The sequence below is a fragment of the Anguilla anguilla genome, chromosome 14 (genome assembly GCF_013347855.1).
Source record: "Anguilla anguilla isolate fAngAng1 chromosome 14, fAngAng1.pri, whole genome shotgun sequence".
Taxonomy (NCBI): Eukaryota; Metazoa; Chordata; class Actinopteri; order Anguilliformes; family Anguillidae; genus Anguilla; species Anguilla anguilla.
The window spans coordinates 40,796,866-40,809,527 of NC_049214.1; the positions used below are offsets into that span (position 1 = coordinate 40,796,866).

The window sequence follows — 12,662 nt, forward strand, 5'->3', positions numbered from 1 at the left end:
GGGGTGCAGATAACTTATGCAGTTCCATCCCTGCAGCAGAACTCAGACACCACAAATGGCCGCTGCACAGACGTGTCCCTGTCCGTAGAGTTTTACTTGTGTAACTTAGAGTGAAAAACTGCTGTACAGAATTAATTTTTGAAGAAAAACTGTTCTGAGGTGGTCAGAAATGGCTGTGCTGCTGTCTCCCTTCCCTGTATTGGAGTGAAGTATAATTATTTGGTGCGTACTTTCTATTTTTATGCGATGGCATAGAAGAGTAAAAAAAGGAAAAGGTGATAATAAACTTGTAAATGTCAGTGGAACTGCAGTCAGTATTTTTTTAAAAAAAATAAAATTCCTTTTAAAAATTAGCTCACATTCACAGTCATAGCTGCAACAGACCATGATGTGCACTGCTACAGACACTCACAGGTACTGACAGTCATAGCTGTGACAGACCATGATGTTCACAGCGACAGACACTCACAGGTACTGACAGTCATAGCTGTGACAGACCCTGATGTTCACAGCTACAGACACTCACAGGTACTGACAGTCAGCTGTGACAGACCCTGATGTTCACTGCTATAGACACTCGCAGGTACTGACAGTCATAGCTGTGACAGACCATGATGTTCACAGCGACAGACACTCACAGGTACTGACAGTCAGCTGTGACAGACCCTGATGTTCACTGCTACAGACACTCAGGTACTGACAGTCAGCTGCTACAGACACTCACAGGTACTGACAGTCAGCTGTGACAGACCCTGATGTTCACTGCTACAGACACTCACAGATGCTGACAGTCAGCTGTGACAGACCATGATGTTCACATCTACAGACACTCACAGGTACTGACAGTCATAGCTGTGACAGACCCTGATGTTCACTGCTACAGACACTCAGGTACTGACAGTCAGCTGTGACAGATCATCTTGCCCATACTCTTCCTTTCCCAAACCTTATGCATCACTTCCTTCTTAGATGAGCCATCTTCCCCACACATGGTGTGTATACTATGGAATGTTTAATGTGCCTAAATTTCGTGTCCCCACTACGTAATTAAAAATGAAAGGCGATCTACCCTTCTCTGTGCAGGTCCCCAGAGTATGGAATTCTCTCTGCCAAATATTTACTGGTGAAGTTCAAGTTAAGATCCTTAAGATAAACAAGTTACATTTTCATTTAAAAAAAAGGAACAGATGAACAACAGTCTGAGTGTGTACATGCTTTATTTTGGTAAGCTGTCTTGTCTTGCTGTACAAATTAGGTCATTCAAGTTGATCAAGTCCTCTCGTCATACATGAACAAAGAGACATTGAATGGGAGGAGCTTAGTTGGACACCAGGGTCAAACCCTACAAAAATGGACTTATGCCTAAGTGCAAGGAGTTGCTAAATTTGTAGTGGTCCTGCTATCTACTCTAATGCAAGCAAATATACAACTTCCTCTTTACCGTGCATTTCCTTCTACATTATGGAGAACTCATAAATATACTGTGAACTACACACAAAAATTCCAAGTGCATCTGAGCATCTTGGCCTCAATATTGTTTAACAAAAACATTTAAAAATTGATTCCATTTTAAAACTATTCTGAATTACTCCTCTGCTGGGGCCTTAGGTATTAAAGGTTCCCTGCCCAAGGCCAAGCTAGCCCGTCTTGGTCAGCCCACAACAATCAAATCCTCAAAAATGATATATATACACAAACAATGAAAGGATGCAGAAAAAAATTATTTTGGTATTCAAGCACAGCCTCTCACTCTCTTAACCACACACCCACACATGCAGGATGAGTGACAAAGATGAAGTGGCCTTGACACAGTGCTCTTTGCCACGTGTCGGAACACCCTGTGCACGGACCCCGCCTCCGTCCTCCTCCTCCACCTTTCCAAGAGCACTGTTCCAGTCTCTGCTCCACCTTCCCTGAAGCACAGTTCCAGCCTCTCCTCCACCTTCTCAGGAGCACTGTTCCAGTCTCTCCTCCACCTTCCCCGGGGCACTGTTCCAGCCTCTCCTCCACCTTCTCAGGAGCACTGTTCCAGCCTCTCCTCCACCTTCCCAAGAACACTGTTCCAGTCTCTCCTCCACCTTCCCAAGAGCACTGTTCCAGTCTCTGCTCCACCTTCCCCGAAGCACAGTTCCAGCCTCTCCTCCACCTTCTCAGGAGCACTGTTGCAGTCACTCCTCCACCTTCTCAGGAGCACTGTTGCAGTCTCTCCTCCACCTTCCCCGGAGCACTGTTGCAGTCTCTCCTCCACCTTCCCAGGAGCACAGTTCCAGCCTCTCCTCCACCTTCTCAGGAGCACTGTTGCAGTCTCTCCTCCACCTTCTCAGGAGCACTGTTCCAGCCTCTCCTCCACCTTCCCAGGAGCACTGTTCCAGTCTCTCCTCCACCTTCTCAGGAGCACTGTTCCAGTCTCTCCTCCACCTTCCCCGGAGCGCTGTTCCAGTGTCTCCTCCACCTTCTGAGGAGCACTGTTACAGTCTCTCCTCCACCTTCCCCGGAGCACTGTTCCAGCCTCTCCTCCACCTTCTCAGGAGCACTGTTCCAGTCTCTGCTGGATCCCAGCAGACTGCTGACAGTTCTGCATGTCTTAGATGGCCTCAGAAGCAGGGTAGGATAATTCCAAGGGCCCTGACTGACAGGGGGTCTTAAAAAATCATGCTGTAATTGTGCATGGATGGGGTAGCCTGGGATGGTGGGACCCACTGAAATCTTTTCATGTGACCAAAAATCCCTGGTGGCGCCCCTACTCACAGCCACACAGCCGAGGTTGATCTTTACAGAAGAACACCATCACGCTCAGTGTAGTAAGGAGGAGGGGGTCAGCTGCTTGCCCTGTTTGCTCTCAGAGTCTGGGCCTTCCGTATTCCGGCGTGGGTTGTTCGGTTTTCTGCTGCTCAACTTTATGGCACCCTGTCTGTGCCCTGCCCATTCTTACTGTGTGACCATGCTGTGGCACTGCTCTACGGACATGTACCCTTCCAAAGGGTCCCGGGCCTCACCCTCACCGCCCACCCTTCAGTTCTCCATTCCCTTTCTGTCTTTAGTCTGTAACCAAGGCTGATGCTGCCGCTCATCTATAGAAAGATGCTCTTAGGAGTGCTTGGTAATGATTATTAAGCGTGAGGTTCTGAGAGAGGACCGGATCTGTGACATCCTGCAGTTTGACCTGAGCGCAGAGAAGGGAGTGTTGAGAAAAGCCATCAAGCCTCTATGGGCGATTTTGTACCCAATGGAAAAAAAAAATTTTTAAAGTCAAAAATGTAAAATGAAAAATAACTGTCTTTAGTTTTAGAGTGTAATGCAGGAAAGGAAGAAGGGGTGATGTTCAGCTGCAGGGTTTGTTTCCTATCCCGTGGTGAAAGGAACAGGTGCCCCCCCCCCAGACAAAAAGGCGTTCCTTACGAGGATGGGCGAGGCGGAGGCCGGTCAGGGGGTGGGGCCCTGCAGGTCGGGAGGGCCTGAGGTGGTGGGGGCACATGGGCTGGTGATGAAAGGGGTGTTGGCGGCAGTGGAGAGGGGGGGGCCTGAGGTGGTGGGGGCACATGCGCAGGTGATGAAGGGGGCGTTGGTGGCAGTGGAGAGGGTGGGGCCAGGGGCGGGGGGACGTCCAGGGAGGTTGGAGGCAGGGCACGGGTTGGTGGGAGCATGTGAGGGAGAGGGGTGATGGAGGAAGGAGGTGGAGTTTTGGGCAGGGGGGGCAATGTGGAGGTCGGTGAGGCTGGGGGGTAGTGGTGGGAGGGGGGGCTGTAGATTGGGGAAACGGAGGGGTGGTGGTTGTAGAATGGGTATCGGGAGGGTGGGCTAGATTTTCCTCGGGTGAAGTTAATGCAGCGGCCCTGGAGAGAGAGAGAGAGACAGAGAGAACAGCAATTATTTCCTTATATTATTATATTATTTTTTTAACAGTGATCTGGGGAAGGTTCTTGTAGTATTATAAATTCTAGACTCTTAACTTTCTTTACTAAACACAATGTCTTGAGTAGAAGTCAGATTGGATTTTTACCAAATCACCGCACAACCGATCATATTTACACCCTTACACACCCTAATTGAGAAATACATAACCCAAAAAAAAACAACAAATATTTGCTTGCTTTATTGATTTTAGAAAAGCATTTGATTCTATTTGGCATGAAGGGTTATTCTACAAAATTATTGAAAGTAGTGTAGGGGCTAAAACCTATGATCTCATAAAATCAATGTACACAGGGAACAAAAAAAAAAATTGGTAACAAAAGAACAAATTTCTTCTCCCCTGGGAGCGTGGAGTGAGACAGGGCTGCAGCCTTAGCCCAACTCGTTTCAATATTTATATTAATGAATTGGCAAACATACTAGAAAAAGCTGCAGTGCCTGGTCTCACTCTACACAACTCAGAGATGCCTATTCTATGATCTGGTTCTCCTGTCCCCCAATGAACAGGGGTTACAGAGAAGCCTAGATCTGCTAGAACAGTACTGCCAGACTTGGGCCCTGGCAGTAAATCTTAACAAAACTAAAATTATGACATTCCAAAAAAGATCCAGATCTCAGGGAACACAACACAAATTTATGTTAGGAGCACATTACATTGGACATTCCTCAAATTACAATTATTTACGGCTAAAAATCAGTTCTACAGGAAACTTCAACATTGCAGTGAATGAACTAAGGGAGAAAGCACACAGGGCCTTCTACGCCATAAAATGACAAATTTCTGTAGAGATTCCAATTAGAATTTGGCTTAAAATCTTTGGAGCTAAAATTGATCCAATTGCTCTTTATGGTAGAGAAGTGTGGGGTCCACTCATCAGTCAAGAATTTGGCAAATGGGACAAACATCCAATTGAAACCCTGCATGCAGAATTCTGTATCCTGAAATTGCATAGAATCACAACAAACAATGCATGCAGGGCAGAATTATGCCAATACCCATTACTTATCAAAATACAAAAAGGTCAATCAAATTTTGAAAGCACTTAACACAAAGTGAACCCCACTCACATCAATACAAAACCCTGCAATACCAAGAGTTGCACAAAGTAAACAGTTCCCTCACTCAGCTGGTCCTGAGCCTTAGTTCTCCATACACACTAACACATACTATCACCTCACCTGCTCAGGATCAAAAAAAAAATACAAACATAATGAGAATAAACCCAATTGCAACACAGCTGAAATGGAATTATATAACTTACTGGGAAACTAAAACAGAATCACACAGTAAAATGAAACGTTATTTGGTCTGTAGTGAACCACCTGACCACAGTTACTGACAAAAACACTGAGAACCACCTTGACGAGGTACAGACTCAGTGAGCACCACTTAGCCATAGAGACTAGCAGGCACAGAAAATCATGGTTGCCAGAAGAAAAAAGATTGTGCCAACAATGCAAAGGCAACCAAATTGAAACAGAAAAACACTTTGTGGTGGAATGTACCAAATTTGACCAAATTCGCCAAAAATTCCACCCAAAAATGACTTATAATGTCTCCAATTCAATGATACACCCTTCTTATTAGGAGAAAAAAAGGTTGCTGCATGCCATACTCTGAGGGACAATGTGTGACCACGTCATGCACACATTCACACACAGCATACACGCGTACAAGCAGACACATATTCACTCATGCACACAACACACAGATAGTCAGACAGACAGGCAGAGAGAGAGAGAGGGAAAGAGAGAGAGAGAGAAAGAGAGGATTTATATAAACACAAAGTACAAGGCTTTTCTTTACTTCACATAACTACACCCCCTGGTGTGTAGTCAAGGGTATACACACATATACACCATGTAATCTTTAATTTAACCATGGTGTTTGTGTATATTGCCTTATAACAATGAGTTCAGGTCTATACCCATTTATTTTTTACTGTAAATCGCATCACATATATCAATCAGTCTGGCAGTCACTCTACCACCTCACCAGATTCAGTCTGTAGGAGAACAGCAACAACTTCTGGTAACACTTTACTATAAGGGTAAATTAATTGACATTAACTAATGTAGTAGTTAACGTGAGTTCATTATTTATGAATACATTAAAAACAAAATAAATCTGCAGCAAACTCTCATTCCGCAAAACCACTTCACAGTTGTGCCCATTTTAAGACAATTCTGTATCTGTATATGAATTTCATCCAGAAAAATAAGCTGGACTTTGTTCCTTCAACAATGATCCTGACCATACTGATTTGGTGGATATTCTTCCTACGTCAACAGATCTGATTTTTTTTTTCCTATGATCTTTGTAAGAATCCACACACAATATATCTGCAATACATAGTAAACAGTAAAATTGTATTTTTTTTACATACCACTGGCAATAAGTATTAAAATTACGTTCACATAAGAATCTTCATGAAATTATATTTGATGTCAAAGTTACATAAAGTTCCAGCATTAATAACTTGAGGTCTTCATATAGATTACGAAACCATACTTTGCACAAATATTTTCTTGAAATAAAGGACATGCCTGAATCAATTTCAGTGTTTGTATTTATAAATTATAGCGGTTTTATAATATTGGCTAAGGGAAAATATATTGAGGCATATTACTGGAACACTGAGAGAAGGGCTAAAATGTGCATGACAAAACACAAAATGGGAGTAGTTAAAGAAATACAAAGTGCAGTATTTTTCACATGTATTTGGTCGATAGCGCTTGATTGGGAAATTTGTTTGCGAAGAAAATGGCACAGACTGCCAGTATTTCTTTACTGAGGCGATTTTTTCTCTCAAATGTTATAAATGCAGCTATTTAAACCCAAATAATTAGGAAAGTCGTGGAAGAAGGAGGATATAGCATTTACGGCCTGATGGCATCGCTCTGGCCTATTTGCGTTAGGGGAAACTCTCACGCGCTGTCTCTCTGCAGGTGTGTGTGTGTGTGTGTGTGTGCGTGTGTGTGCGTGCGTGTTTCTAATTGAGAAACTTGGTGATGACAAAACATGAAAGAGGAGGAAAAAAATATCCGAATCCGAATAATATTGGCAAAATTTGGGAGGAGAAAACATTCAGAAAGAACGCATTATTCAAGTGTTGCCGAATATGGTATTCGTATTCAGCCCTATCCTTACTGTATACACATACTGGTGAAGAGGTGAGCTGAGCCGGCCCAGATGTTTTCAACGTACAAAAAATGCTTTAAAAATTTTTTTAAAAAAGTTACTCACACATACAAAGCACTGTCTATAAGTCATTAAGTTACTTGAAACAATTTAGGAAACATTGGGTAGCGTTGCTTTGGAATACAGCTTGTTTAATTTGTGAGAGCTAAGATAGCCAATATATTCATGTAATTTGGCGCAATTTTGATATCAGTACTTTTAATGGCAGGGCTAGATTTGAATGAATGATTTATAGACAATGTTTTGTATAATATGGGTGAGCTTGGCATTTTTGGCATTGAAAATGTGTTTTTCATCAGATATCATTTATTTTTGTACTGTGTTTGTTATGAGTAAGTGATAATAGTAATTCATATATAAATGTAGGCTATGACTGACATGCATACACGTAAATGCATGCAAACACACATAGCCTACATTTTGAAAAAAAACACACATCCATGAATTCAATGAATTCAATCATTTTTCCTTTACCATGAATGAAAGTGTATCATGTTTTTAAATGGAAGCGTTTTAATGTACTATTGTACACAACAGACCTACTAATCGTTTGTATGTCGGTAGAGGATCTATTGGGATAGCTAACATTAATTTAGAAATGTGTTGTTGCAGTAGACTAGTTAAAAAGTAGTCATCACTAGAGGTGCTGTGGTGAATCGATATGGGGTACCTGGCGTGATGAAGTCATTGTCTTGTGGTAGTTTCTATACGACTGGTAACAATACCAACCGGGACCGAATCGCAACACAGATGTTTCTGCTTAATTTCAGAGGTGTCTGTACTAACATAATACACTCAGTCTGTCGTGTTGTTAGCAAAGTAGCTAACATTAAAATCAGTGAAAAAATGCCTGAAAGCGGGACTGTCTAAAGTGTGGGTGTATTTTATTTGGATTTCAGAAATATAAATGAGTTTCAAGCAAAGATTGTACAGATGCAAATGCAATAGTTGAAATGTTTTATTTTTAGTTAGCCAGCAGGGCAGTGTAATTATTTAGAGGTTCGTTTGAGTCCAAGGGGGATTTTAACCCACGTCTGTCACTCGTCCAGAAGAGAAACGTACTACTCAGGGAGCTAGGAGGTAAGTTGACAGCAAGGATGTAAAGTTTTCTTCTTATAAACACATGCACTTGTATATATGTGTATATGTGTCCGTTTTGTGTGTGTATCCGAAGTTGAACGCGTGGCTGCTGAGTCATGCCACAGACGCAGTGAGCTTCCAGCATCGTCCACGAGTGCAGGCAGCTTCGAGCTGCGGCGGTGGGAACAGAGCCTACAGAGCTGGCTGCTGCACATGTGCTGAACCCGAACCAGGAGCAGACCTCTGATGCCTGTTCAATGGGCTCAGTTTGAACACATTCCTCAAACCTGCTGACTATTCCTCTCTTCATCACCACTGTAAAAACTCTCATCTGGTTTTAATATCCAGAATGTAAGCCAAGACTCCGCTTCCTGTTGACTAGGTATAAGCCTACTTGCTGCTGATTTGATTCCAAGGCAAAGTACTGCTCCAGAACTCCGTCAAGGAGTTTGGCTGTATGTCTAAGAATTGAAGATGAATATGAGTATGATCCAAGTGAACCCCTGGAAGAGAGGATCTGCTAAACTAATAAATAAGAATAGGATTTTGCTCTTTGAGCGACTATGAGGCTACGCATCATTCATTAAAGGCATACTGTGCAGGATTTTTGACCTTGCTGTGCTCCTGTGTTTACTGTCAAAGAAGTCTCCTCCTCTGTCCTCAACTCTGCCTACTGACCTCTGTTTTTATATTATATATCCGTTTTTATACCGTTTTTATTTTTGTATTTTTGTAGCCATCGAGGAAAAGGAATTCCAAGGTTGACTCGGTCCCTGTCAGCTTGTTGTTTCTCTTCACTGTACTTGTGCCTCTTCACCTGCGCCATTGCCGTGGCCAGCTACAAACACTCCACAGAAACCCGATCCAACCCCACAGGCTCTGCAGCCACACTCACCCCTCCCCACGCAGAAAAGAGCCTCATGCCTAGAAACGTCCCAAACACATTTTAGAAGAATAAATACGGGCAGGGCAGCATGGATAATGTGCGCAAAGACAGAGATTGCCAGTGCATCACACATAGGACAGAGGATGTTTATTTTATAATATATCTGCATAGAATGCTTTAATACTTGGACAAGCACAAGCACACACACATGAATGGCACAGACCCATTCATCTCTTCAGTATGCTGTGCACATTATGCACATGTGACACCTTTCTTGAAACTTTTTCCAAAAGCAAAATAAAAACAGTTGTCAGACACCCAAAGCCAATTCAAGCCAACATAATCACAGAGGGCAGGTCTTACTTCAAAGTTCTGTGTACATTAAACAGTGTACTATTCTGGATTGCAAAATAAGGAAGAGATCATTTATCCAATTAATCCAGCCCATGAGAATGATGTCATGTGTGATGGTCACATGGACTCTGGCAGACTAGGCTGCCATCTGCCCTGCTTACATAAGCATGCAGCTCCTGGCTAAACTGATCTGGGTGGGTCTACTCTGCCCTGTTTACATAAGCATGCAGCTCCTGACTAAGCTGATCTGGGTGGGTCTACTCTGCCCTGCTTACATAAGCGTGCAGCTCCTGGCTAAACTGATCTGGGTGGGTCTACTCTGCCCTGTTTACATAAGCATGCAGCTCCTGGCTAAGCTGATCTGAGTGGGTCTACTCTGCCCTGTTTACATAAGCATGCAGCTCCTGGCTAAGCTGATCTGGGTGGGTCTACTCTGCCCTGTTTACATAAGAGTGCAGCTCCTGGCTAAGCTGATCTGGGTGGGTCTACTCTGCCCTGTTTACATAAGCGTGCAGCTCCTGGCTAAGCTGATCTGAGTGGGTCTACTCTGCCCTGTTTACATAAGCGTGCAGCTCCTGGCTAAGCTGATCTGAGTGGGTCTACTCTGCCCTGTTTACATAAGCGTGCAGCTCCTGGCTAAGCTGATCTGGGTGGGTCTACTCTGCCCTGTTTACATAAGCGTGCAGCTCCTGACTAAGCTGATCTGAGTGGGTCTACTCTGCCCTGTTTACATAAGAGTGCAGCTCCTGGCTAAGCTGATCTGGGTGGGTCTACTCTGCCCTGTTTACATAAGCGTGCAGCTCCTGGCTAAGCTGATCTGAGTGGGTCTACTCTGCCCTGTTTACATAAGAGTGCAGCTCCTGGCTAAGCTGATCTGGGTGGGTCTACTCTGCCCTGTTTACATAAGCGTGCAGCTCTTGGCTAAGCTGATTTGGTTTGCAACTGCTCTGAGCAGTAGAAACAATGACATGTTGCATATGGTATCCTGTGCTGGATTCCAATCAGGGGCAGCAGGGCTCTGGTGCCTTGGACCAAGACATTTGGTGTTTTTCGATATCAGTTCTTGTCTGCTCTTGTGTTCCTGTAAACTTGTGTGACATAAAATTGAACAGCTCAAGTTCTGTTCCAAAGGCAAGAACATAAGGTGAGAATGGTTAAAGATCCAGGGAGCGTTCTTGATTCACTCCAAATATCAATGATGCATCCAATGAATCTTTGCCAAATGAGAATGGACCTGATATCCCATCATTCATTGCACAATGGTGGACGAGACAGGTATGGACAGACTTTTCCTCGGGTATGGACAGACTTTTCCCCGGGTATGGACAGGCTTTTAGGAAAGGCTGATTTTTTGTAGTGGTAGCGTAACTGCACATCACAAGCACACAATGAATCTCAAATGCATATAGCAGTGTTCTCTGCCCTTGTGTTCTTGGAAGTGCAGTCTCTGAAGGAAACTTGATAATAGCATTCTTCACAAGAACTCAAGTCTGAACTTGACATTCTTGGTATTGAGAAACATGCATTGTTTCTTCATCAGAACAGAACAGGCCTCTCTCTCTCCTACCCCCTGCTGGTGGGAGGTCCCTTAACATGAAGATTGCCATCATGTGGTGACAGATGGACTTCAACAACTGACTGTTGTTTTACATTACAGTTCAGGCCAAAGGTTTACATACACCTAGGCTAAAGACATTCAAACTCATTTTTTCACAACTCAATTTCATATTACCATACATTTCCTGTGTTCAGTTAATTAGGTTATATACTTTATTTCCATAAGAGGTCATTTCAAAATAATAGCAAAGAGACAGATTTATTTCAGCTTTTATATACTATAGAAGATTTTCAGTGGGTCAAAAGTTTACATACACTTTGTTGTGGTGGCATTGCCTTTTAATTACTTAACTTGAATCAAATGCTTGGGTTAGCCTTTCACATGTTTCTCACAATACTTTGTTGGAATTTTTGCTCATTCCTCCTGACAGAACTGGTGTAACTCAGTCAGGTTTGTAGGCCTCCTTGCTTGGACACGCTTTTTCAGTGCAGTCCACACATTTTCTATGGGATTCAGGACAGGTTTTGTGATGGCCACTCCAATACTTTCACTTGTTGTTTTTAAGTCATTTTGTTACAACTTTGGAGGTATGTTTAGGATTATTGTCTTGCTGGAAGACCCGGTTGCGACCAAGTTTTAACTTTCTAGCTGATGTCTTGAGGCGTTGCTTCAGTATTTCTAGATAATCCACCTTCCTCATGATGCCATCTATTTTTTAAAGTGCACCAGTCCCTTTTCCACCAAAACACCCTCACAACATGATGCTTCACAGTTGGGTGGTGTTCTTCAGATTAAAAGCCTCACCCTTTTCCATCCATACATAGTGCCGATCATTATGGCGAAACAGTTCAATTTGTGTTTCATCTGAGAACACTCCAAAAGGCTAGGTCTTCGTACTGGTGATCACCTGCAAACTTCATTCTGGCTTTTTCATGCCGGTCTTGGATAGGGGCTAATTCCGTGCGCGACAGCCTTTCGGGCCATAGCAATGTAGGATTCTTTTAATGGTGGATGTAAATACTTTGGTACCTGATGCCTCCAACTCCTTCACCAGCTCCTTTGTTGTTGTCTTGGGGTTCATCTGAACCTTTCGGACCAAAGTTTGTTCAGTCCTGGGAGTTAATTTGTGCCTCCTTCCTGAACGATGCAGTGCCTGTGTGGTCCCAAGATTTTTATATTTGCATAAAATTGTTTGTACAGATGCTCGTGGTACCTTTACTTGTTTGGAAATTTCTCCTAAGGAGGAACCGGACTTGTGGAGGTCCACAATTTTTTTTCTGAGATCTTTGCTGACTTGTTTGGATTTTCTCATGGTATCAAGGGCAAAAAGACAGTGGCTCTAAAGGTAGGCCTTTAAATACAGCCACCGGTGCCAATTAACTCCTAATTATGACAAGTGGCCAGAAGCTTCTAAAAAGTCATTACATCAATTTCTGGAATCTGCCAGACTGTTTAAAGAGACAGTCAACTTGGTGTATGTAAACTTTTGACCCACTGGAATTCTGGTATAGTTAATTAAATCTGGAATAAATCTGTCTCTAATTGACTTTTTTTTTAACCTCTGATGTGAACAAAGTAGATGTCCTAATTGATTTGCCAAAAGAAATGTATAGCAACATGAAATGTGCAGGGTTGTGAAAAACTGAGTTTGAATATATTTAGCTTGGTGT

At 43.1% G+C, this 12,662-nt stretch overlaps 1 protein-coding gene across 2 annotated transcripts in view; it reads right to left on the reverse strand.

Moving 5' to 3' along the window:
- Positions 1-1,200: 1,200 nt before the first annotated feature.
- Positions 1,201-12,662, reverse strand: part of LOC118212884 (anthrax toxin receptor 1-like) — a 53,925-nt gene continuing 42,463 nt past the window's right edge. The window contains exons 18-19 of one of the 2 annotated variants that reach the window (XR_004762329.1): positions 2,079-3,833; positions 1,201-1,874 (exon numbers count right to left, since the gene is read on the reverse strand). Coding sequence is in view for 1 of the 2 variants with exons in the window: in XM_035391324.1 (XP_035247215.1) it covers positions 3,396-3,833 (438 nt within the window). In the remaining variant the exon portion in view is untranslated. Of the gene's footprint in view, positions 3,834-12,662 lie in introns of both variants that reach the window. The other variant, XM_035391324.1, reaches the window with a different exon arrangement.